Source organism: Brachionichthys hirsutus, chromosome 18 (genome assembly GCF_040956055.1).
Source record: "Brachionichthys hirsutus isolate HB-005 chromosome 18, CSIRO-AGI_Bhir_v1, whole genome shotgun sequence".
Taxonomy (NCBI): domain Eukaryota; kingdom Metazoa; phylum Chordata; class Actinopteri; order Lophiiformes; family Brachionichthyidae; genus Brachionichthys; species Brachionichthys hirsutus.
The window spans coordinates 5,507,521-5,532,198 of NC_090914.1; the positions used below are offsets into that span (position 1 = coordinate 5,507,521).

Sequence of the window (24,678 nt, forward strand, 5' to 3'; positions counted from 1 at the left end):
TGTCGGGAATGAAATCGTGTTGCTGAGAATGCCATTTTTTAAAACATGTAGCAAACTGCATAGCCTTAATGTGAGTGTTCAACTTAGGAGAGGATGATTTTTTTTTTTTTATCTTAGTTTTACTTTTCGTATCACATCATCATTGGTTCTATTTTACTGGTAATTCAAACTTCTTGTGGCCTTCCTCCTGAATGTAACATCCACTGTTATGTTCTGGATGTCAGCATGCCAAAGCATACTGCACTGTACACCAGACCTGGTCACTGTGTCGCCCTGCCGGTTTATTTACGTGGTTGCAATGGCTGGTTGACTCCAAACCCCCCCCTCGACGCCGTTCCCCTCATGACGTGCTAACGTGTGTGTACTTATTTGAGGATTTGTTTGTGGTTAGTGGGTGTGCATGGCTTACTGGAAGACAATCTGTCAGAACCAAATTCCTCAGAAAACAAAAAGATCTCATGTAAATTGAAGTTCAAATGCACCGTTACAGTCCCTTCGGCCACTTCCCAGTGTGCTGCTATGATGTATAATTGTTGCACTATCGTAAATATGAATGCTGTGATTTTCTTCAGCAGTAAGTAAATGTTTTGTGTATCCAAATATATTACTTAAATGGAATGTTATATCAGAGAGAAAATATGACAAATTGCAAAACATTTTGCTCCACAACTACAGACTAACTACAAAAAATGTTGCTGCATATTTTGATTTACATTATACCAGTGTAAATACCATTTGTATATATTCTTTTTGTATATTGTTATGTGAGATGTTTCTTAAATTCCACTTTAATAAAAAAAAAGGCAAACATTTACTTGTGTGAGTCAAGTGTATTACTGAAATAGTAACAGTTGCAATGAAGTGGACATACCGTACTTTTATTAATTATCAATCAATATAAACCCTTCCTGGCTGCCATTTCATCACTCTCAGGTAATCATCTATTCTAATCAGACATTATTTAGTTCATTATAACAGTTTATATGATTTGAAATTAATGAACATATTTGCAATTAAATGCATTTTCTTTACAAGATGCTAATTAAAGCTTAATTTGTCATAGATGTCAAATAAAATTATACATATTTTACACACGATGATACAAGTCTTGGATTTTTAAACACTTCAACCAAGCCTATACAGTTTAACACTTCAAAGTCGGCCGTAAGTGATGATTCTTGACTGTCACTATTTACAAATTAGCACAATGATTAATCAACACCTCTGCGTTCCACTAAGTAGGAAAACAACACACTTAGTTTGTCCAGGGAAAGAATTATCTCACTGTGACAAAAGATGCTATTGATACCGAGATGTGAATTGAAAGATCAGATAGTCCAGTGATATATAAAATCAGCTTAGTAGGTGTTATAGATAATCCGATACAAACATCTTTCTAAAACGTTCAGGTTCTGCTGATACTGTCTCACAGAGGTGCTGAAGAATCTCTATGCTAAGTGCCATTCTGAAGTAGTTATAATGTGTTAAGGACTAAACACTAACACTCTGATAAACTGGTGAATAAGGGAATTAAATAGTATTGACACTGTAATTTATACTTTGACAGAGAAGGAACTGCCACAGGAGCAGCCATGATCAGCTTGGGGGTTCTTGAGCACTTGAAAGGTGGAGCGGATCAGCTCCTGGGTGAAATCCACAGTGGCTCCTTTCACGAACTCCAAACTGTCCAGATCCACAATAACACCAACGCCTCCCTGCTCAAACACTCTGAGAGCAGGAGGAAAGAGAAGCAGGGGGACATGTTGAACGGGATCAATAGACATTACAGAAAGCAATGACACATGAGCTGATGCACTGACAGTTTACCTATCATCTTCAGTCTTGTTATTATCGACTGAAAACTTGTACTGAAAGCCGGAGCAACCTCCTCCCTCCACGTGTATTCTCAAGTACTCGTCCTTCCCTGTGATTTCCCCGAGTCTCTGGAACAAGCGCAGGGATGATAAAAGTTCTGTCAAGTATGCAATGATAAGAAAACAACACGCTCTGCGTGGATAACGGTTTTAAGATAAACTAATGGTAACACATATTCTCCACACTTAATACTGGTTAATGGATATTAAATAGAAAGCATGCGTGTCTAAAAACTACGACTACCTTCACGCATGACTCAGTGAGATATACTGAATCATCAGATTGTCCCGTCACCGCTGGCTTCTCCTGGGCGGAAGCGCTGCTGAAACTCCTCTGCCCCGGTGCGTGACGCGTGAGAGTGGGCTCAAGAGACCGGTGCAGCGGTTGGCTCGCATTGTGGTTCCTATGAAGAGAAGACGCCCTACTAATCATTAAGACCAGATGAGATGAGATCGGCCAATTGGACGCGTGGCATGTATGACCCTGCTTGTTGCTAGCTAATGGTAGCGTTAAGATTAGCTTGATAACTTAGCAATTATTATATACGTAGCTTGTTTTTTCTCAGAGAGATCGTTTACATATACTTGTGAGTGAGATTTATTATGACGCTTTGGAATATAACTCACCAAACAAGGCTGAATACTTTTGACGCACTTCTCATCGGTTCTCGCACAAATGACATCTTCCATAACAAATGCCGTATCGTCCCGTCCCGCAACAATTGGCCAGCAAAGGTCGCGCGCTCATTGGCTAAAATTGTGTCTGTCAAGCACGTGTTTCCGTTCTTGCACAATATCAGTACGTGATTCGTCAATTCACCAGCCAATCGTGAGGTATTTCCGCTTTGGTCCGGATGTTTTGATCATTTTATTGTCGTTTTGTTTACAATAATTTTCTTTTTTTTTAATAGCTTTGTGGAATGCAATATTTAAGCATGGATCAAAATAAATAAATGGGACAATCGAATGTTGTCCTTGGAATTAGATTGTAGTTACGATTTTAATTTAAACGCAAGAGGAGGAGTTCTTTTTTACGCAAAATGTTTTTCCTGACAGGCTAAATTTCGGGCACCTAAAACACATGACACATCATGGGCGTTACGCCGATGGCGTGATTCGGGGAAATAAAAGGCAAGAAGCGCGTGATGTTTCTCACTTCGAGAGAAAACAGGAAGCATTGAGGTATGGGCTGAAGAGTCATGTGGTTGAACACTTTCTGCTGGCAATAAGGGACACTAATATTCTTTAGGTTGCTTGTTTCATAATGGCTGTTTCCTCGTTTTAGGGTCACAAGAGCACGAACGCGAACAGAAACATGGATGTCCGGGCTGCTTCCGTCGTCTTGTTCTGCTTGATGGGCTTTACTTTCGCTGTCCCGGTGAAATACCTCGACTGCGGTGAGATTGACACGAACGTCAGAATAGAGATTGACATTTAAAGGCAGTGATAGTTGGTCTAATAATAATGTTTTTCATTGAGCAGCAGAAAATGCATTCCTATTTTCCAGTCCTATTACCTGAATGTTTGATTGAATGTTTTGGCTATTTTAATATTGGATGTGCTTCGGCACTAACTGGCTAAATTACCGAATTGAGGCGATCGCCTGAACACAATTTGCTTACTTGCAAATTGACAATGCCATTCATGTGTTCACTTTTGTGGCTTGTAATTTTATCCTTTGGAGACATTACCGTACGTGGAAGGGAGTTGCATAAAGTTAGGGGGATATGAGGTTGTTGAAACTTGAAATTTAAGATGCAGCTGCCAGCAAATACTTTAAATCTTTTGTGGGGGTAAGTTAAAAAACAAAACACTGAGACCTACATTCCTGTGGTCAACGGTATCTTATCTAGAACTCCTGAACATCACTCAGGAAATTCTTGCACAACGAGAAGATTCTTCCCTGTCTGCGAGAGACCGGTGACGCGTTTCATCTTAACTCTTAATAGTGCTCAACACATTGCTATAAAGTGACTAACTGATTAGCGAAGTGCTTCTAATGACAATTCAAAGCAATCACAATGAGGAATGGGGGATTGCTGGCTCTGGTGGGACTTCAAGAGTCTCGGGGCCCTGAATGCAGAATCTGTTTCCTTTTAGTCTCCATCTGAGCCTCTGGAACAAAAAATCCTTCCCTGATCCAAAGAGGAAACATTGGGCGGTTCTCTAAATCATTCTTTTGAAGATCATTGACATTTGTATTCACTCTGTTTTTAATGTCTCTTTCTCTTCAGGCTCCACTTCTGGTAAAGTGGCCGTGGTGGACATTAACCCTTGTCTGAACGATCCATGTCAGCTACACAAAGGGCAGTCCTACAGTGTCAATGTGACATTCAACAGTGGTGAGAGGCTTGTTTAAACAGATTCTCAATAACCTGTATATCAACAGATTAAACAAGATTAAATGTGATCTCACTGTTGTAGCTGTGGAAAGTCAGACGAGCAAAGCAGTGGTTCACGGCATTGTTGCTGGAGTTCCCGTCCCGTTCCCCCTTGACAATGACGATGGCTGCAAGTGTGGAATCCAGTGTCCCATCAAGCAGCAGGATTACAACTACGTGACTTCCCTTCCAGTGAAGTCAATATATCCATCAGTAAGAACATGGCTTTTTCTGGGTGTAACCAAATTCCAGTCCTTGTTGCTGGACAATTTCTATTTCCTGTTCTGAATTTAAGTATGCAATCGATAGAAACCTCCTGTTCTTTCTCCATTTCTAGATGAAGCTGGTTGTGAAGTGGGAGCTGAAAGACGATGGCGAGAACGACTTGTTCTGCATCGAGTTCCCAGTTCAGATTGTGGGCTGAAGTGGCAACTGTACCTCTGACAGGTGTTTTAAAGGGATTAGGCAAATGCCTTCAAATAATGTAAATGACCAGTTAAGATGTAAGATTTATTTTTTTCATTCACTAAAATGATTAAGAGGTATCTGTCACAGGATTACGGAACCTCGTCACACCTTGAATCCTGTGAAATGAGGGCTTTTTTCTATTTTCTGTAATCGGTCAGTATAAAGACTGGAGAAGTGATTCGGGACACTGGGCTACATTCCACTCGTGTAAATGTCTTACTGGCTGCTGTGTAGTCTGAATAGGTACGTGCCACAATCTACTGATTTTGTCAACTTCAATAATGACTTTATACTGTAAGGAATGGAAGGGGAATACAACTTCATTATAATAAATGCCATATACCAAGCTTTCTGTGAGTCGATGATCATTTCTACAAATTAAATTTGTTGCAGGAATCATGAGGGGAAACATTCGGCTTGCCTTCAAGCATGGGGGGGAAACTTGACATTAATTTCTCTCAAAAGGAGCACTGGAGGGGGGTCCCTAGTCAAAATAAAGATGAAACTACTTTCTTCCTGATTTCATGGTTCAATGTAATGCTCTGAACAGCTGGTTCAAAAGCTCACCTGGGACTAACATTCGTTCTTGCTGCCTGAAGATTCTCAGTTAACTGGCATTACTGGAAAAGATTTACCAGTAAGCTTTCCCTAAGTTGCAGCTGACTATTCAGAAATCCTGCATACTGCTTTTGTAAATTGTTAGCCCTGAGATACGCGGATCACCCTTGTTTTATTGGTCTAAGACAAGGCCAGCAAAGCATGATACGAACGCAAAAGGATCATACTATAACACTGAAGTTTGATCATAACCTGTGGTCACAATACAGCTGCAGAATTCTTAACGCTGACAAGGGAACGTTAACCTGGCATTTACTGGGTTGGTGAACTTTAGTTTGATGCAACTCTCCCCTTCTGGTTCTATGTAGAGTCAAGTTCCCTATCGACCCAATCGATGCAAAATGAGCAAAAGCTGATAGTGTATTTTTGTAACTCCAGGTCATTAAGGCAGTATGAATGGCACAGAAAAAGCTTTGGCTCACTGTGACAGTTGGGTGTAGTGAGAGCGAGGCGAGGGAAAACAGGAACCAGTCACAAATTTCTGCTACTTCCTCTGTTCATTTTTGAACCAATACAAAATGCAGAATCCTGACATGTTGCAGTTGTGAACTGGTTGCATGGAAGCTGGAAGATCTTAGCACAGTAATGTCAGAACAGAGCCTATGCCAAACGGTCACAAAACTTCATCAACTGACATGGAGTTAATGTGAAAGTCAGAACAAGCTGATCAGGCAGGGTACTTATTATTGTAGCAGGAATTAGGCAGTTGAAAGTCACATAATAGGTTATAATATTCTGAGCAAACTTTTCTGACTCGCGTCCAAAAACATCCCCATCATCCTAAACTCCACTTGTATAATTCTTGGAGCATCTCGGTCCATTTTCTTTACTGTCCATTTTGATTGAGCCTCTCCAGCCGCTGAAGCAAAGCGTTCCCGAAGGCTTCTCTGTAACCCGGACTCAGCGTGTCGAGAAGTGAGTAAACCGTCTCGTGATACTGGGTGGTCAAATCCCCGTCCACTTTATTGAAGGCGTAGCCCACCACCTGTTCAGCAAAGCAATTTATCGTCATGATCAATATGGATTGGCTCATTGATCTGAATCCTGCACACAATGAATGAACACAAGAAACACTTCTTACCCTCAGCCCTGCCTCGGTGAGCTCCAGACAGTACCGGTTTCCCTCTCTCGTTTCCACGTTGATGTAAGCCACGTCTGATGCGCTGTTGAGATTCTGCGATACGTGCATTTCAGAAACGGCAAAATGTACATCGCTGACCACGGCTTCCGCCTCCAACCTCATGTCTTTGACGTCGCCGAGAACACAGTCCTCGTCAAACGAAGAGGCAATGTTTTCCTCGGGCTGGCGGTCGATCTCCATTCCCTAGAACACAAAAACATTACCGACTGTCAGCGGACTGCAGTCGCATTTTAGAAACACTGCAGCTCTCGACCGCCATGGCGACAAGCAATACGATGTGATCTTCACACTCCTGTTAAGTTTGTACCGAATGGTGCGTAAACAAAGGGGAAATCCGACTTCTGTAGCGTGAATGAAGTTACAGATGGTGAATCTGTTGCTTTATAATCTTGGTAACAAATTGCAGCACGTTGTTCAGCAGCTCGGTGTAAGTTCTGTTTCATCATGCCGTTCGTTTATGCATATGAACATACGTGGGGACAAGGCGCATATTGCATATATTCATTTATTTAATCACATGCCGATTCATGCTGCGTTGCTTTCTCCTCACCTCCCTGCTGGTTGAGTTCTTCTTCCGGCTTGTGGTGGTAGCTTTCCAGCCCCCCCCCCCCCCCCCTCCGGATCTCTCAGCACGGGAAGGTTCGATCAATCGTTCAGACCGCAAAACCGTCACGTCACGTCACGTTAACGCACAACACGCTTTGTTTTCAGCGTGTCTGCTTCGGGCCTCAATGAATGAAGTAACAAAATAAACCTTGACCCGGTAACAGCGCCACGCTCCGTACAATGTCCGCCATGTTATGACGTCATTGACTAATCCCGCCCCCCGGCGTGCGTGCGTTCGTGCGTGCGTGAGGGCTCAGTTGATGCGGAGTCATGAAAGTGTTTGTAAACAAGTCTGTCATAAGGTAATGCAGGAGCTACGTAAACATCTTAAAGTCTTACTTAACGCTAAGTGTTGTCGCGTTGCGTTATTTTGTGTGCGTGCGGTGTTTTACTATCGTGTCCTCTAAACAACTTGAGAAATGCTAAATATTAAGCTATTCCTTGGGTTCGCTTAATATTAGCCGGCTAAGCTAATGCTGCCAGTTTCGCATGTAAATCGCATGTAAACATGTTAGCTGGCTAGTTAGCCTTTTGACGTGCCTTTGTCTAGCCAGAAGTCAGCGCTGCTCGCGTCTCTCGACTCGGTTGACAGCGCTGTTAAACAGAGCCTAGCTTAGCTGAGGGTAGTTATTGATTAGCAAAGCATCGGTATGTTTATTACCGATATTTAAGTGTGCGCCTAGTTTTCCGGCAAGGATGTGGATACATGTATGCAATGTTGAAATCCTATATTCAGGCGCAGTATGTGTTGCAAACAAACTAAACGTAGCTCGTAGTTGTCGCTTGTTTTTTTAAACGTGTCTTCAAATGCAAATGAAGCTCTTTTTTTTTGCATTCATATAGATGCAGCAAACTGGAGTCGGACAAATTCCCACACATACCCCAGAGTATCAGCACATCCTCCAAAGTGTCCCTAATCTTGGGATATGAAGGGTGTTTGAGCTCACAATTTCTCAATGTCCTCAAGTCAACTGGCTGTAATTCCGGCATTTTAATCCTAGTTGGTTAAGTATTGGTGTATTAGCGTTCCAGTGACAGAGCTTCAGAATATTTTTGAATACCTGTGTACTCTTCGCCTGCCGAGCCAAGATGCCTTGGCCGTTTTCGGAGTCCATCAAGAAGAGGGCCTGCAGGTACCTTCTGCATCGATACCTCGGCAACTTTCTACAGGAGAAACTGAGTTTGGATCAACTCAGTTTAGACCTTTATCAAGGCACTGGATCACTTGCACAAGTACCGTTAGATAAATGGGTATGTGCGGTACTAATATGGTATTACCTTTGTATCAGAAAATACAGTAGATTAAATTGTATGAGTATTTTCTGCATGGACCATGATAAGTCTCAGCCTTGTTTCTTGTTCTTCAGTCGCTCAATGAGCTCCTGGAGACAGCAGATGCCCCCTTTGAAGTCACAGCAGGGTTCATCCAGACAATATCTCTGAATATCCCGTGGGCAGCACTGCTGCAGGAAAACTGTGCCCTCGAGGTTAAGGGATTAGAAATGGTACTCAGACCGAGACCGAGAGCAGGTAAGGAGGAGCTATAAGGTTTCAGATGGATGGAGAAGGATTGATAAAATGTCACGCAAACAAATGTTTAAATTAAATGGCTGTGTCTTCACTTGGCTATACCCGCAGCTTCTGGAACTGAGCCCATGTACTGGTCCAGTTTCATGACAAGCAGCATGCAACTTGCCAAAGAATGTCTGAGCCAGAAACTCACCGACGATATGGGAGAGAGCTTCCAGCCTTTTGAGGGATTAGAGAAGTTTGCTGAAACGATAGAGTCGGGTACGTTGCAGACCTTTGCTGCAGAAGAGAAGGTTACCAATCCAGTATTGTGTTACATAATTGCTTTTAATTTCCTATTTTGCAGTTCTGAGAAGAGTAAAAATGACATTTTTGGATACCGTTCTCAGAGTTGAATATATTCCAGAAAATTCTAAAACCGGGATTGCACTTGAGTTTCGAATCAATAAGTGAGTCTGGACCATGGATGTGGAAGATAATCCCTGCCGTGTTTGATTTGCGCTCATGCTGCAGGACTTTGTCGAGCGAGTTGTGCTCTCTTGTCTGCAGGATTGTTTACCGTGATGAAACGGCCGTGGAAAGTTCAAACGTTAATGTGCATCAGCCAATCACATTTGCACATAAAAATATGCAGATGGAGGGCATCACGGTATTTTGGGATGAGTTTTCAGATTTGACCCGCGCCGGTTGTAAATCTTCCCCCACTGCCACGGTAAGTGTTGGCGAGTTTCTGAAATTTGCCGTGAAGAGTTGTGTTGGTAAACCTTTTAAAATGTAAATCTCTTATCTTGCAGGAAACGGAGCCAAAGCTCTCTCCGAGCTGGAATCCCAAAATCATTTGTGAGCCTCATCCGCAGTTCACGGAGCCTTTATCCTCGACAACACATTTTGAACCTGTGCAGGTCGGGAACCTGAGTGGGAAAATAGAGTTGTCTCTAACTCTGAAAAACAACTTAACCATGCCTGGAGCAAAGGTAAAATTATGCTGATCTTCTTCATCAGGTGTGTCTGGAGGTAAATTGAAGTGCTTGTTGCCATGCCTGCTGGGCATGGCAGCATATAACAGAGCAGTCAATAAAGTATGTTTGTAAAGATGTCTGAATATAGGTTGATAAATAAACACAAACATTGATCCAGATTTGTTTAGTACCACGGGAGATGAGCTTCAGATAGATTCACATTAACCACACTTGTATGATCCCCTCCAGATTATGCCTGGTGGATATTGTGCAAAAATATTCCTGATTGTTTACACGGTATTATGAACAAATGTTGATTGTTCTAATGAGTGGCTTTGGGCTTTTTAATTTCAGCTGGATGTTGTTGGTGATATCGACACTCTTGTTATTCTGCTCTCCCCGCGGCAAGTTCATCTTCTTCTGGACTTGTTTGGAGCTTTTTCTAGCGGAGGTGAGAACCTCTCTGTTGACAGAGAACATTAGAATGAAGCCAGGGTAACAATGCCAGCGAATGGACTGTTTAGAAATATTGATTAGAGCATTTCTTTTATCTCTGAGTTAAGGTTCACAGGAATGGGCTAAGGATAGAAAGAGTCGGCCCATGCAGCAGGAGGATGAGTATCGGCTCCATATGGAACTGAACCGGTGTCTGAAGAAGGATAGTGTCGTGCCAGGAGCAGACCCGGACCTCTTTGAGAGCCACACCACCAGAACCGTGTCTAGTCGAGGTTGGACTGAAACACTGTCTTCTAAGCATTCACCATTCTGAGAAATCAGATGTCATGGTTCTATCGAACTAATGGAATTTGTTATTTCCTTGTTCTTTCATTCAACACATCTGTGGTGAAGATGATGTATTCTTCTCCATGGCAGATATGGACATGTCTCACAGCTTATCGTCCCTTCCTCCTCTCGGAGAACCACCCACAGTTGATTTGGATTTATCTCTTAATAGCAATTACTCTGCATCCCCTGGAGAGTCCCCCTCTGGAAACGCAACGGTAAGCCTCAGAGACTTGACTTCCTGTCATGAAGATGCGTTGAAATGTACAACCCAGATCCCCCCCCCCAAAAAAAATTGTAGTGCTTTGTAAATTCAGACCGAATGCAGTCTTTTCAAATAAACAGCAGTTTTATTCCGGTGTTACTGAGCACATATAATATCATCCTTTATCCATTGATACAAAAATCAACTCAGCTGATGAAGTACAACATAAAAAAGTATCACTGTACAGCTTTTTATATGTATGTGTATGTGGATTAGCTTCATAATTATGGTTTTAGGTTTTAGGATCTCGTTGGTGCTGGTCTCTCTATTAAATCCCCGGCAAGTCGCTAAATTAATCCAAAATGAATAATTTAGGCAAGCAGAAGACTGATTTCAGTCTCTGTTTTAGTTTGCCTGGTACAGCAGGTCATATCTCTAATATTTGTAGGCTATCTGGGACGATTATTTGGATGCACCACACCAAAAAGGAATGCAGACTCTTGAAACTCCAGTCCAATCACGGGATTCACAACTCCCTCAAAAACCGCCGAGACAAACTTGTAAGTATAATTCTTTTTTTGTAACAACAAAATTCACCCGCCCATCTGTAGCCATGTGTTCTAGAAAATAAAAGGGCGCTTTCATTCCAAGCAGAGGTTGCATTGGCGGATGCTAAACTATGTTTGAGTGTCATAATTGGTGAAATTGACTCAATAAAAACTTGGAAACACTCAGCCCTCGATAGATGAAACAAGGGATAACTACAGACAGTATATCTGCATTTGTTGTATTTCAGCCCATCCTTCCAAAACCCATGGTGACGAGTCAAGGCCTGAGTTGGTGTTGAGGTTGACACTGAGGAGCCTTGTGGTCTCAGTCCTCCACATTGACCCTCTCCCACCACCAGATGCTGCTCCTAGTCCACTTGGGCCGATGGCTGCACATTTCTTCAGCACAGTGGGCCCAGACAATCTCACCCCAGCTGACTTTATTCAGTCTCGGACGGTGTTGAACCAAGCCTGCCCTCATGATCACCTCAGGTGCGCCGTTATCATTCAGTGATTGCTGCTGTGCACTGTGATGACGGATGGGGGGGGGGGGGTCCTCATAGCGTAACATTTTTGTCTGATCTGGGTCTATATTCACAGATTCGTGGGTCAGGGGCTGAACATAAACTATGAGCATTGTCAGGGATCCAATCTGCGCACTTTCAGCACTGACGTCTCCCTAAACCAGATGGAGTTTCTGGAGTGCCTGTTCCCTTCCGATGCTATCAGCGGTGGCTCCCAAAGAGGAATTCAGTACACAGAGGTTAGAGCTGCGAGGCTGACGTTAGCACACCCACTCATTATGCATGAAAGCGCTGGATGTGCATCTGAACATTTCAGCCGGCTTGACGAACGTTCTTCTCACTGGTTTCTCTGACACACCTCAGCTTCTGACATTTGACACCACAGCCGGCGCTGCTGCACCTCTCACCACCTGCCTTCACCTGCTTTACAAGCAGGCTGTGCGAAGAGGCCCTCAGGTAACAGCATTAATAAGTCCACCTTGAAACTACAGCACTTGGATCTCACAGACACACCATTTGCTTTCACGATTGGCTCAAATCGTTGGCTGTCCGTGCAGGGTGGGCAGGTTCGCCTCAGCACCGTTCCCAGAAAAGCTGAGATCCACGTGGAGCTGGGTCCGGTGCGCTGCGAGCTGGACGTCAGCATTGTGGACCGTCTCAACTCTTTGCTGCAACCTCAAAAGCTGGCCAAAGCGGAGCTGGTGGCCTCCCACTTATACACGTCTTATAATAAACATGTCAGCCTGGTAAGAATTATTGAATAAACACAAAACGATTTTTTTTTTGTTCATCAAATGTAAAAAGATAACCTAAACAGCAGCTTGATTTTGAATTAATTTGAATAGCTCAGATTTAATAATAAAACTTTTATTTTACAGTCATGATTGTTCTAGCCTGATGCTTTTGTTTTTGCTCATGATTGTGTAAATTGCATTTAGTTTTATCTTGAACTTAGATTAAGAAGGCAAAGCAATTTCTATGACATACATATAATTAAATCCTTCCTTTTGTTTAAACTCATTCACAGCACAAGGCCTTTACAGAGGTCTTTCTTGATGACCACCATACTCCAACTAACTGTCATGTATCGCTGACTGTTAGTGCTCCAGTGCTGGGCATTGCGATCCGCTTCCCCATCCCCGACCTGCGGTCGGATCAGGAAAGGGGCCCTTGGTTCAAGAAGTCCCTGCAGAAGGAAATTCTCTACCTAGAGCTCGAAGACCTCGAACTGAAAACAGAATACATGGGTGGCAATTCTCCTGACCAAACAAAAATGGAGCTGACATTCAGGGAACTTATCGGTATGTGATCAGAAAGAATCTAAATGTCACTCTGAAGATGTTTTGCAGAAAGGGGAGTCTCTCATTTACATTTTTTTTTTCTTTGCACAGGAAAGTTTCAGGAAGGACCAGACCAACCAGCTGTGCTGTTCCTTAGAGTATCTCACACCATGGATGGAGACATGACAACATCTGAAAGCGTCAAATTTGATTGGCCGAGGTGTGTTTAACTCACCAGGCTTAAACGGAGCTGTTTGATCGTGGTGCAGCTCCGTCATATCAAATCTGTCTGGGCAGGGTCGTGCTGAAGGTTAACCCCACTGCAGTCCACTCAATACTTGAGCGGGTCACAGCTGAAGATGATGAGGGGGCTGAAGACCATTCCCTTGAAGAGGAAGAGGAGGAAGGGGCTGCCCATTCATTGAAGGATGTGTGTGACTTTGGCCAACCAGAACCGTCCCCCTTTTCATCACGAAGGGTTATGTATGAGAATGAGGAGGTAGGCGGTGGCTAAAGGGCCGCAGTCATCAAAGGTTATAATATGCAGCCACATTTTATGTTGCAGTGTCGTATTTTCCTTTTTAATGCACAACATAAATGCATTGAAATCAGTTTAGTAGTTTAGAAATTATCCAGGTGTGTGGATGCCACCGGCTGAAGTTCTGTCTAAAGCAGGTCAACAGGTTGCTACGTTTGTATTTTGGTGTGAGACTAACCTCTGGTTGATGTACGATAGATTTATTGTTGCGCAAACAGCGACTTGAACATAACCTGTTGACGGAGCCAGGTGGTGCCAAGTCAAGTCAAACAAATGCATTGTTTTTTTCATTGCAGCTGGTCATTCCTGGCGACGTCTCTGAGATGACAGAGTTCCAAGATAAAACCATGAACAGCTCCCGCTTCATTGTTGAGCTGTGTTTCCCCAACGTGCAGTTTGTTCTCCCCAGCAAGGCATTTTATGAGAAACTACACAATAGGTATGACAATTATACTATAGCAGAAAATATCAAATACAGCCACAACTACATATAAAAAATATGTGCTTTGGTTATATAGCCATGGAGTACTACTTTAATGAGATGCAAATGAAGATACTTCAGCCCACCTTTTTTCATATGAAAAACAATATGATTTATATTAAGGATAAACAATGATCTGATGCTGTGGGAGCCCACTGCTCCATCGCCAGTGGAGACGGTGGAAAGCATGCCTTATGGAGGTGGACTCTCTGTCGCCAGTCAGCTGATCAACACTTATGCCAAGGATAACTTCAGCCAGTTCCACTCTACCGGACCTGACGGTGCGATTCCACAATAAAACATACCATGACTTTGCTTTGGGTCAGCCCCATCTCATGTTAAATGTGAAGTTATGGATACATCTCAGTCATGTTTTGTGTCGTGCTTTCAGATGAGACCAGTGGGTCAGAGGAGGAGACGATGCATTACTACTCTCTCGCCTCTGACCAGCGCCTCAGGTCTCGAAAGAAGAAAAGACCCAAAATCCAGAGCAAGACCTCCCAGAGTCTGTTTTCTGTCATTGTTAACGTCAGTCACGGCCTAGTGGCTCTTCAAACGAATTCAAAGGTAAGCACACGCCCCTTTTGTTCGCTGTTTTATCCAGACTTTCCTGCTATGAAATATATTTTTTATGGGCAGTGGGATTGATTTTTGCACCTTCTTCCCAAAAGGAGGACACAACTGTACTGAAAAACAAACGCGGTGAATTCTGGCTGGAGGTGAAAGATGCCGTCCTGTTCAGTGTGACTCAGTACCAAGGCTGTAAAGACCAACACTACATCTGCTTTCAAACTAGCAATATCTGCATGTTTCATCAAGGTAAACCAGCTGCATATATTCACTATGCTAATTGCACTGCGGCTGTGTATCTATGATATGTTTGAGTATTGCGATACATACTGTATGTACTGTATTCATGCAGTTTTCTGTCGCTGATGTTTCACTCCGCTATCATGCTCAGGGCTTGTGGATGGAGTTCCTTCTGTCTCCGACATCAGGTTACCCTGTAGGACACGCCCCCACTTGTTGGAACCAACTATCTACCAGTCAGAGGTGCCTCCTGAGAGAACCCCGACACCCTCAGAAGGCATTGGTCTCGAGGCCCACAGCATGGTGTCTGTCGCTGTCAAAATCTCATCGCCGAATGGAGAACGCAATGTCAAGGTGAAGTACTCAAATGGGTAACATACTTATATACCGGTACGCTGTCGCAAACGCAGCTTCGATATTTACGGTTGAGGTCAGTGTGCTTACCTGCCAAACCCCCGCCTCTCAGCAGACCCGCATTTTCAAGGTGACATAATTTGACTTTCCCCACACTTGAAATATTTGTAAAATAATGGACAGCAATATTTCAACTGGACGTCGATTATTGGGTTATATTTGAAAGCAAGTGTTCTATCGGCAGCATGCTTTTAATGTTAAAGCAACTTTTTAAGTAGGTCACTCAACACTGTTTTGGTTTTCTGCTAACTGTGGCGACGGGCGTGTCCACATTCATGCAGGAATTTCTGGTTGCTGTTGGAGTGAGAGGAGCCACGCTGCAGCACAGAGTGGTCCCGTCCAGCCTGGGCTGGTATGAGCAGGTACACCGAGATGGAATTAATACTTCACAAACATATGTCTGATTGGTTTGCTGTCACTTGAAGAGAAATTAATTGAATAAAAATAATGCATATATAATTATATTACCAATTGGTTTGCAATAGATTGTCGACTTCCTGAACGTTTTTGACGAGCCTGTCTTGGGTTATGCCCCTCCTACGTCCGTCACCACCCTTCACTTACACCTGTGGAGCTGTTCTCTAGACTACAGGTAATCTCGACCTCACACCTGCCTCAAAACAGATGCTTGGGTTTGTATAGTAATATGGACTTTTTTTTGTCTTCAACCATCTGGACAGACCCCTTTACCTTCCACTCAAATCGCTGCTGCTGGTAGAGACCTTCAGCATCTCCAGCAGTGTCTCTTTAGACCATTCCTCTTCTACACTCAGGTACGGAAGGGATTCGCCACCGATGTAAGATTATTGTCGTGATGTAAATGCATCAGGATTAAACGGGAAAAGTTGTGTTTGCTGAATATAAAATGTTTTGCACAGGATCATTTTAGATGAAGCGGCTCTGTTCATATCAGACAAGAGTAATGTCATCGCTGTCAATCTGGCGCGTGGTAAGTCAACTCCGTTATTGGATTCAATTAACCACTTCAAATGTTTGCTTTAATGTATGCCCCCCTCCCTTCTCAAGATTATGTCCAAGTGGTTGACATGGGAACACTGGAGCTGAGGATTACAGCTGTCAAACCCGGAGTGGATGGAATGTTGGTAAGCGCCGATCTTTTCTAAGTGACACGGTTTAAAATGTTGTCTCTCTGAGAAGCTTGAACATTTTGTGCGCAATGTTCTCTTGAATGATAGTCAGAGCCCAGGTTTGAGCTGCGTTGTTCCAGTGATGTCATTCACATCCGAACCTGTTCGGACTCCTGTGCCGCTCTCATGAACCTCATCCAGTATGTAGCCAATTACGGAGACTTATTGCCTCCTGCAGAACCAGAGGCCAAATACAGCAGCACTACACACAGGACCAAGGTCAGCATGAGCCAGGATTACATGACCATAGGGGTCATACTTGCCTTGATTAAGTATATGCTTCAGCAGGCGGAGTTTCCCGGCTGTTCCACGTCTCAGACGCTCTTACTGGCTGAGAATGAGCAGCAGATGCTGCAGGATCTGATGAGCGAAGCGATGGAGGAGACCGACGGGCAGCATGGATCAGGACTGCAGCAGAACGGTGATGACTTTGCTCACTAAAGATTAACGCTTAAGCTGCATTAATTGTGTAACTTTCCTTGACTAGAGTTTGTGCTTTTTCTACACATCAATAGGTGCAAATGAGGAGAGTAACCACGACCACAACCAGCCTCACTCAGACCTGTTCCTCTTCCCGGATGAGAGCGGAAACTTGAATCAGGATTCAGGTCCCACTTTCCCCATGCTCCATTCACCCCTCATCACTCCCGTCCCCAATCTGGCCCAAGAGACTGATGACTTCTGTATCCTGGATACGCCAGGGTCCCGAAGAGAGGTCAGCATGTGCTCCGTTCACGTAGGCACTGCTACCCGACAGAGAGACTTTACAATCCCTCCAACTCACTGGTAACCAATATGTGTTTCAGGATCTTGATCAGGAGCCAGTCGTAAAGCAGCTTACACTCCTCCCAGTTGAAATCAAAGATGACCACTTTGGTCAGCCTCTAGATCGGAGTGATTCCAGCCAGGGAGTCGTGAACTTTCCCATCCCAGAGGTGCGCTACCTCATTAAGGAGATTTCGGTCATCTGGCACCTCTATGGCGGAAAAGACTTGGGTGGTACATCTTTTACATCCTCTCCTACTAGAAGCCGGGGGTGAGCTGTTCACTAGACGCGCACTGTTTTTAAACGTGCTCAGGAATAAACAGACATTTTATACACCATTTTCCACCTTTAAAGGTCGACCCCTCATAGCTCCCCATCTCAAACTCCAATCAGGCAGGCCAAAGCTTCGGGATGGGCAGGAGGTGGAAGAGGAAGAAATCCTGATATCCTGATGGAGATACAGCTCAGTAAGGTAAGCTTCATCTTTGCCTGAACAAAGCGCAGGAACCTTGGATAGTTTCTTGACCATTTAACTGATTTTTGTTGTTTTTTTAAAACACCTTTTTCCAAGGTGAGGTTTCAGCACGAGGTGTACCCACAGACTCCTTCCAGGCCGGCGATGGATCAGCCAGTCTCCCGGCAGGTCTTCGTTGTGCAGGACTTGGAGATCCGGGACAGACTAGCTGCCTCGCAGATGAATAAGTTCCTCTACTTGTATTCCAGCAAGGAACTGCCCAGAAAGGCTCATTCTAACATGGTGAGGAATGTAACACACAAATGAACCCAGTGGAGTCCAAGGCTGGTGTAACCTTTTTTGTGTGCTTTTAGATGACAGTTAAGGCTCTTCACATGTGTCCCGAGTCAGGCCAGGCTCCCCAGGAGTGCTGTTTGCGCGTTTCCTTGATGCCTCTTCGTCTCAATATTGATCAGGTAAAGCATGATTTGACCTATAAATCAAATGTACTGTATGTAGCCACATCCTGAGCAACATGTTCTTACGATGGCCTCGATTTGTGTTTATTTGTTTTTTGTTTATTTGAAGGACGCCCTGTTCTTCTTGAAGGATTTCTTTACCAGTCTTGCTACTGAAGTTGAGTTTTTCTCACCACCTGCTCAAGATGGTAAACTTTATTATTCACAGATAATTCTAGCTTGAACGTTTTTTAACTTGACCATCCCTTCCAAGCAGACTACTGATCAGTTTCTGTTTTCTATAGCCGTCTGTGCTTCCGCAAAAAAATTGGCCACGCCGGAGATCTCCTGCAGCTTCTCCAAGCACGCCAGCGGCACCCAAGACCCGGCCCCGATCATCTCGGTGCCTGCTCAGAGACGCTTGAACCACAATGGCTTCTTCACATCTAGTAGGGAGGAATTGATCGAAATCGAAGCCTCTGCTCCTTCCTTTACAGACCAGCCCATCTTCTTTAGGTCAGTGTTAGATAATTAAATAAGGAAAGTATTTCTGAACAAATAATTTAATTGCTTTTGTCCATGTTTGGTAACTTTTTATCTTCTTGACAGGGAGTTTAGATTTACCTCTGAGGTTCCTATTCGTCTGGATTATCATGGGAAACACGTTTCAATGGAACAGGTACATGATTTTAGGAGGCTCTGCATTATTTCCACATTACAGATTTGTATTTGTGTGGTATTAATGTTTTTAGATCTGCTTTGTTCCAGGGAACATTTGCTGGAATCATTATCGGATTGACACAGCTGAATTGTTCAGAGCTGAAGCTGAGGCGTCTCTGCTATAGACAAGGGTATGATTATGTGTCAGGAACTAATCACAGGGAACCAATAATCATTCCTAGGAAGCTAATATATTTCTGTCTCTCAGATTATTAGGTGTGGATAAACTGTTTTCTTATGCAATAAATGAGTGGTTGAATGACATAAAGAAGAACCAGCTTCCAGGACTACTGGGTGGTGTTGGGCCGATTCACTCACTGGTCCAACTGGGTGAGTGCACAAATGGTTGATGTTTCCCGTGTTTGTGGTTTTATCAGATGAGATTACGTTTCACGGGCTTTAATGCTTATCGTAAACCGTAAAAACAGTCATTAGAGCGCTCACGGTTTAACTTTGTATTACTACAACAGTTGTAATCAAAGTGTATTATTATTTCCTTTTCTTAAGAAGGATTGGTGTCTTTAAAGTCATTTTATTTTTTCCCTAATTATTTCATTAATAAACTGCTATGAAAGTAATTAATGCTGTGTGAGCTTATTAATCCAGCTATATGTGTCATTTGCCTGTTAAAATGAATTTGCTCTTCAGTTCAGGGATTCAGGGACTTGGTCTGGCTCCCGATCGAGCAGTACAGGAAAGACGGTCGGATTGTCCGCGGGTTTCAACGTGGCACCGCCTCCTTTGGAACTTCTACTGCTATGGCTGCTCTGGAGCTGACCAACAGGATGGTCCGAACCATCCAGGTGAACTTGTCTTTCTGCTGCCACAAAAAAATAATCATCTGCATTTGCTTCCAGAAACCATAACGCATTCATTCTGTGTCATCTTCAGTCGGCGGCTGAGACGGCCTATGACATGGTATCTCCAGTGCCCGATGAGAGGGACGCAAAAAGGATCAAACGGTTCACCCATTACGGACTTGCTCATCAGCCTGTTGACCTGAGGGAAGGTGTCGCCAAAGCCTATACGGTGGTAAAAGAGGTAAAAGAATTACTTCAGTTACACTAATTGAAAGAAACGCAACATTTTTGATGAGGATTTTATGGCGTTTCCATCTACAGGGGATCACAGACACAGCACTGACCATCTATGACACGGCCACCCGGGAGCACGAGCAGCGTGGGATGACGGGGGCAGTGGGTGGGGTTCTCCGACAGCTGCCACCAGCCGTGGTTAAACCGCTCATTATGGCGACTGAAGCTACAGCCAATGTCTTGGGCGGGATGAGGAACCAAATTCACCCCGATGCACGCCAGGAGGAGTCTCAGAAATGGAGGCAGGGTGAGGATTAACTTGTTGCCATGTGCCACCAAGACTGTTGCAGAAATAGCCAGTAAATGCATTGGAAACTTCTCGTCAAAGTATTTGCATCTCAGAGGTGCATGTTCTGCCCCGGTGTAGAGAATATTATTCATCTCATGGCAATTTGAGGAACTGTGATTCGGCTCGTGTCAGTTTCAGTTCCCTGGCTGTGCCTTCATGCTTATCAGCATTGTCAAACTGTACGATTAATCAAAGGGATGTATAAAGACTGATGGTTTAATAAGCCACACATTGACTTTGTGTGGATTCTGTACTGTTGTGGGATAGATATTTACAAATAAATATATAAAATCAGAGCAATGAAGAAATAGGCTCTTGTCTCATGAGGTGCGAACATTAACTTCCTCTGTTGTCATCTTAAATGTTCTTATCTTAAACCAATACTAATATAGGTGGAATGGCCCTTCATTTACAGAACTTGCACCCCATGTGGGCCTTGTTACTTACTATAGATATTCCTAGTGTTTTTGTGCAAATGTAATAAGTACAGAGAAATGGTTGCATTTCAACTTTAGGACATGTGATCAGCACTTCCAATGACTTGAAGGGTGACTTCCTCAAATGAATAACATGGAAAGACTTAGACTTAGAATCTATTTTGAACTTTGGTCAGTGTTTTTTCATTTCTCTAAAAACTACTTTTCTGACAAGCTGCTTTTAAACATGAAAAAAAAGTAAATCTCAGTCTGCTGCTCAAAAAAATATTGGACGCAAAGTCTTCATGTCTTAAATGTTCTGTGCTTTTTTTTTATTTTATGTTGAAATATTGATGTTAAGTGTAATATGTTGCAGACAATTGATTTGCCCATTTTTGTTAATGTGAACAAGATCTTGTGTATATAGGTGTATAGTTGAAGGATGAATTTATATTAAAAGCATGAAAGGGAAATATAAATGATTAAATCCACCAGTGTGGTTTGAGTTCTTCTGTTTGCTTTTGGTACTCTTTAAAGAGGCTGATTTGGGAGTCGATTTGATCTGATAAGCATATTTCGTTGTTAATTCTGACGTGAGTGATTTTATTTTGAAGGTCATTGAAACGGAAGCTGTTCTTCTTCGTAGTCCTTTTCGTAGAAGAAGAGAATTTGTTTTGTTTTGTTGTGTTTCTTCTTCTCCGAAAAAGACTGGGATACGAACGCGATAGAAGACGAAGAAGAAAACAATTCTTCAATTTGTATCAATAGATGTGCAAAATACAATTAGCAATTGTGCAGCCGTCTCCCTTCGCGTGTTTTTGTGTAATGGTTGGGTCTGCGGTTGGTAGAGGGGTGTATTTATATATCTATATATATATCTCATAGCCATTTGAACAATAAAAAATGAGTTAAGCAGAAACGCAATTTGAAACATTTATAAAATCAGGTGACATTTGTTAACTACGACATTAAACATGCAGCATGACAGCGGGCGCGCCTCTCAGTCCTTTAGATCCGCTGATTTTCGTAAACACGGAAGTTTATCTTTTTTTTTTTTTTTTTCGATTTTCCTGCCGTCCATCCTTCACCGGGGAGACTCGCCGCATGGTCGCGCTGACGCGGAAGAGTGTTTGCTGATGGCCGGCGTTGGACTGAGGTAAACCCCGCGTTGAGGAGCCCGCCTCGCCTCGCCTCGCCTTGCCTCGCTGAGGTAAGTTAGTTTTCCGCACCGCCGACCTGCAGCTTCGGCCTCACTCTCTTTTTTTTATGCTAGGTAGCCTTAGCTAGTCAGTTAGCCGACCAGCTAATATCTGCTGGCGGAGATTTAACTATTTAAAACACAACTTTCGCAGAAGCCTTTTCGCTTCTCGTCTCGGCCGTTTATTTAATGTATCGTGTGTGTGTGTGCAGCAGTTTAAACACATTTATTGGGGGAGTGTGTGTATCCGGGTTCGCAGGCTAGCACGAGCATCAGCGTTGTCTTTTCCCTGTGGCTGCAAGGGGCGGGGTTAAACCTTTTCCGGCCACGCAACACCTCGGTGGGGATGGAGGGACCGGAGGAGGCTGCATCACTCGCCTTCTCCTCTTCTCCCGGTGCAGCAAGCGAACAGCTCGACCGTCGGCCGCCGGCCAGGTAGCCTGTTGCTGCAGACGGAGCCGCGCATTGGAGCTTTGTTGTGCTTTTTAATTCATTCTAAATGTCTGTCCTGCTTTGTAACATCTCGTCTCCAGGCTCCGGAGCACGGACCTTTCGCAGGGCTGCACCCAGACCACCGACCGAGCCGACATGGATGGAAGCAGGGGAGAGGTGGGTAGTCGGTCCTTGGTGCTTTTGGATGAGCTATCCGGTAAACAGCGGCGTGCGATACGATATCATTTTCTTATTTATAGCGTCAAGTCTTGTCTGTATGCATTTTTTTTAAGGGTAATCAGCAGGCTGCTGCTGATGAAGCCCGTGGGGAAGGAGGCAAGGAGAGCGACCCTGCTGGGAGCTGCCAGCTAAAGGGTGAGGGACCGGCTGAGTACTGGCGTCATGGCTGCCGTTTAGCTTCAGCTGTGATTATTCAGCTCCAAATATTTCTCAAGTGACTACATCTCTAAAGCTAACCTAAGCTAGAGGAATAAATCACAGGCGTTGCTCTGATGCTCTTCACGGACACGTTGCCATTTTGTCGACTTCCCGACGGCAGCCGAGATGCCGCCCGTGACGCCCGCAACGACGTGGACGTCCGCTGCGGTTAAAGAGCTGAAGGCGAAGCTGCGAACGGAGGAGGACGGCGTGGTCACGGTGTACAGAGGCGACATCATGACCGTCCACGTGCCCACCGTCCCCGAGGCCAGCCGAGTGTGCTGGGAGTTCGCTACGGACGGTTATGACATTGGCTTCGGCATATATTTTGACTGGAGTCCCGTCACGAACCGGTCCATCACCGTGCACGTCAGCGAATCGAGTGACGACGAAGACGAGGAGGAGGAGCTGGAAGGTCAGTTACGGGCTTCAGATTGAGAATTCGGCGGTTTTTCTCGGCTGTAAGTTGACTTTGTGTTTCACGTGCTTTCTGTCTGAAGGGCCCGTCGGGAACGGCGACGTCGAGAAGGGCTCCAAAAATCAGAGCAGCTCAAACCTGGCTGAGCTCCTTCCTGTGTACCGCCAGGACAGCCACTTGGCGGTGAACGGCGGGAGCCACGAGTTTCCCGGTGAAGGCACTTACCTCCTGAAGTTCGATAACTCGTACTCGCTATGGAGAAATAAAACTCTTTACTACAGAGTTTATTACAGTGCCTGAGAGGCCGTTCTTATATTGTTGATGAATATCTACCTTAGAGGAGAAGAATCCTTCTCTTAGCAACGGGGAACTATTTTTGATTTCATACCTGGGGGGGGGGGAGGGGGGCTTATAATATAAGATTTAAGATATATGCATATCTATTTTTTAGCACCGTTTATGTTGCCACATTTGAATTTATGTATACATGGCCAGGTCATTTTAAACGTGTGCACCTGCAGAGAGTTATTTGAAGAAGCCTTGCATACGAGCAACGTTCCCGTGTCTCTAGTGCCCATCATAAAACCTATATTATCTTCAGGCATAACATTTCTATGGCAGCAGTGATCAGGGAACCTGTTCTAAAATACTATGCTTTGTGTTTGTGCGTCTGGGCACCTTGTTTTTGCTTTTGTCGTCTAATTATTTGTATTTGATCTTGTGCTTTGTAGCATAATTTATTTTATCTATGTTGAATTGAATATCGTGGATCTTAATATTTAATACAAATCACGTGCACAGGTCTGTGTCTACTGTCATAATTGTGTGTTGGTGAAAGATACAATACAAAGTTAAATGCGATGAGCCGAGTGGTAGCAGTTTTCTAAAGTGTGCTTTTTTTATGACACAAATAAAAGTCATGCCTTATCGCATTAGCCTCTTATTATGTAATATAGACTCAATATTTACTTTTGCCTCGCCTCCCTGTTTAATTTGCCGTTTCAGAGGTTGGGAGCTCGTCTTGAGTTTATTTTACACACACGCCTGTGAAAGTAATTGTGTTTGATTGTGAGTCTCCTCAGTCCACTGGGCTTCTATACGTGTTCAGTAGCCTGTTTCTGAATGCAATGCTTCTTGCCACACCTCATTTCACCAGTTTGACCTTTGTCATATATGTTAATGAGCTGACTTCTCATGTACGCTGTATTTTACCTTTTTCTGTGAGTTGTGATCACATTTATTTCTGAAATATATATTCTACAATAAAGAGAAAGATCATCGAGCCTTCTTTGTAATTACAGTATTGTTGGAAAAGACTTATAAACTCTTGTCATAAGTAGAGAACAAGCTGGAAACATAAAATCAGCCAGACATTGATACGTCATCTATTCAAGCTGTTGCATAGAGGGTGTCATCTCCAACGAGTCTCTGTGTTCCGCCTGAGACGCCATCATTTCACAGCAATCTCCACCGCAGGGTTCAAAAGCAGATGGTCCCCTGTGCTTCCATTAAATTGTGGCGTTAGGGAACTGATGTAATTGTTACTGAGGTGCTGATTAACCAGGTTTTATTCTGAGCTCTCCCAAAACGGCATCCAGAATTAGAGTTGCATCTCGTGTTGCGCTTCACTGGAGCTCTAAGAAGCTGTGCGATGAATGCGTGCCTAAATGGTGATGTGATTCCAGTG

General features: G+C 43.8%; 5 protein-coding genes across 6 annotated transcripts; 3 read left to right on the forward strand and 2 right to left on the reverse strand.

Moving 5' to 3' along the window:
• Positions 1 to 862: 862 nt before the first annotated feature.
• Positions 863 to 2,583, reverse strand: isca2 (iron-sulfur cluster assembly 2). Of its 2 annotated transcripts, none has more exons than XM_068751978.1 (4): positions 2,502 to 2,583; positions 2,119 to 2,278; positions 1,828 to 1,943; positions 863 to 1,728 (listed from the first exon to the last, which is right to left on the reverse strand). In XM_068751978.1, exons 1-4 carry the CDS (start codon positions 2,555 to 2,557, stop codon positions 1,554 to 1,556), a joined length of 507 nt encoding a protein of 168 aa, XP_068608079.1. In that variant the 5' UTR covers positions 2,558 to 2,583; the 3' UTR covers positions 863 to 1,553. The 2 variants fall into 2 exon arrangements, with proteins under 2 accessions (XP_068608079.1, XP_068608080.1); XM_068751979.1 differs by having other exon boundaries at positions 2,119 to 2,296; positions 2,502 to 2,557.
• Positions 2,584 to 2,976: 393 nt separating this feature from the next.
• Positions 2,977 to 5,071, forward strand: LOC137907485 (NPC intracellular cholesterol transporter 2-like). The gene is made up of 5 exons (XM_068751824.1): positions 2,977 to 3,056; positions 3,160 to 3,271; positions 4,109 to 4,216; positions 4,299 to 4,468; positions 4,593 to 5,071. The coding sequence occupies exons 2-5, from the start codon at positions 3,190 to 3,192 to the stop codon at positions 4,677 to 4,679; spliced, it is 447 nt and encodes a 148-aa protein (XP_068607925.1). The 5' UTR covers positions 2,977 to 3,056; positions 3,160 to 3,189; the 3' UTR covers positions 4,680 to 5,071.
• Positions 5,072 to 5,433: 362 nt separating this feature from the next.
• On the reverse strand, positions 5,434 to 7,077 carry gskip (gsk3b interacting protein). The gene is made up of 3 exons (XM_068752279.1): positions 7,033 to 7,077; positions 6,423 to 6,665; positions 5,434 to 6,326 (listed from the first exon to the last, which is right to left on the reverse strand). Exons 2-3 carry the CDS (start codon positions 6,660 to 6,662, stop codon positions 6,168 to 6,170), a joined length of 399 nt encoding a protein of 132 aa, XP_068608380.1. The 5' UTR covers positions 6,663 to 6,665; positions 7,033 to 7,077; the 3' UTR covers positions 5,434 to 6,167.
• Positions 7,078 to 8,177: 1,100 nt separating this feature from the next.
• On the forward strand, positions 8,178 to 21,534 carry atg2b (autophagy related 2B). Its single transcript, XM_068751575.1, has 42 exons — positions 8,178 to 8,339; positions 8,456 to 8,618; positions 8,727 to 8,879; positions 8,965 to 9,067; positions 9,168 to 9,330; positions 9,413 to 9,592; positions 9,932 to 10,028; positions 10,141 to 10,305; positions 10,427 to 10,578; positions 11,014 to 11,125; positions 11,362 to 11,605; positions 11,714 to 11,876; positions 12,001 to 12,093; positions 12,195 to 12,383; positions 12,665 to 12,938; positions 13,029 to 13,137; positions 13,215 to 13,416; positions 13,752 to 13,894; positions 14,060 to 14,217; positions 14,328 to 14,503; positions 14,608 to 14,755; positions 14,898 to 15,100; positions 15,442 to 15,522; positions 15,646 to 15,752; positions 15,841 to 15,933; positions 16,039 to 16,109; positions 16,187 to 16,263; positions 16,357 to 16,527; positions 16,597 to 16,729; positions 16,824 to 17,023; positions 17,115 to 17,344; positions 17,429 to 17,546; positions 17,646 to 17,831; positions 17,903 to 18,004; positions 18,117 to 18,195; positions 18,292 to 18,502; positions 18,596 to 18,665; positions 18,755 to 18,837; positions 18,915 to 19,036; positions 19,355 to 19,509; positions 19,598 to 19,747; positions 19,828 to 21,534. Exons 1-42 carry the CDS (start codon positions 8,178 to 8,180, stop codon positions 20,056 to 20,058), a joined length of 6,222 nt encoding a protein of 2,073 aa, XP_068607676.1. The 3' UTR covers positions 20,059 to 21,534.
• A 475-nt stretch (positions 21,535 to 22,009) lies between these two features.
• On the forward strand, positions 22,010 to 24,269 carry tmed8 (transmembrane p24 trafficking protein 8). The gene is made up of 5 exons (XM_068752243.1): positions 22,010 to 22,138; positions 22,237 to 22,312; positions 22,429 to 22,510; positions 22,695 to 22,988; positions 23,074 to 24,269. The coding sequence occupies exons 1-5, from the start codon at positions 22,050 to 22,052 to the stop codon at positions 23,289 to 23,291; spliced, it is 759 nt and encodes a 252-aa protein (XP_068608344.1). The 5' UTR covers positions 22,010 to 22,049; the 3' UTR covers positions 23,292 to 24,269.
• Positions 24,270 to 24,678: the final 409 nt, after the last annotated feature.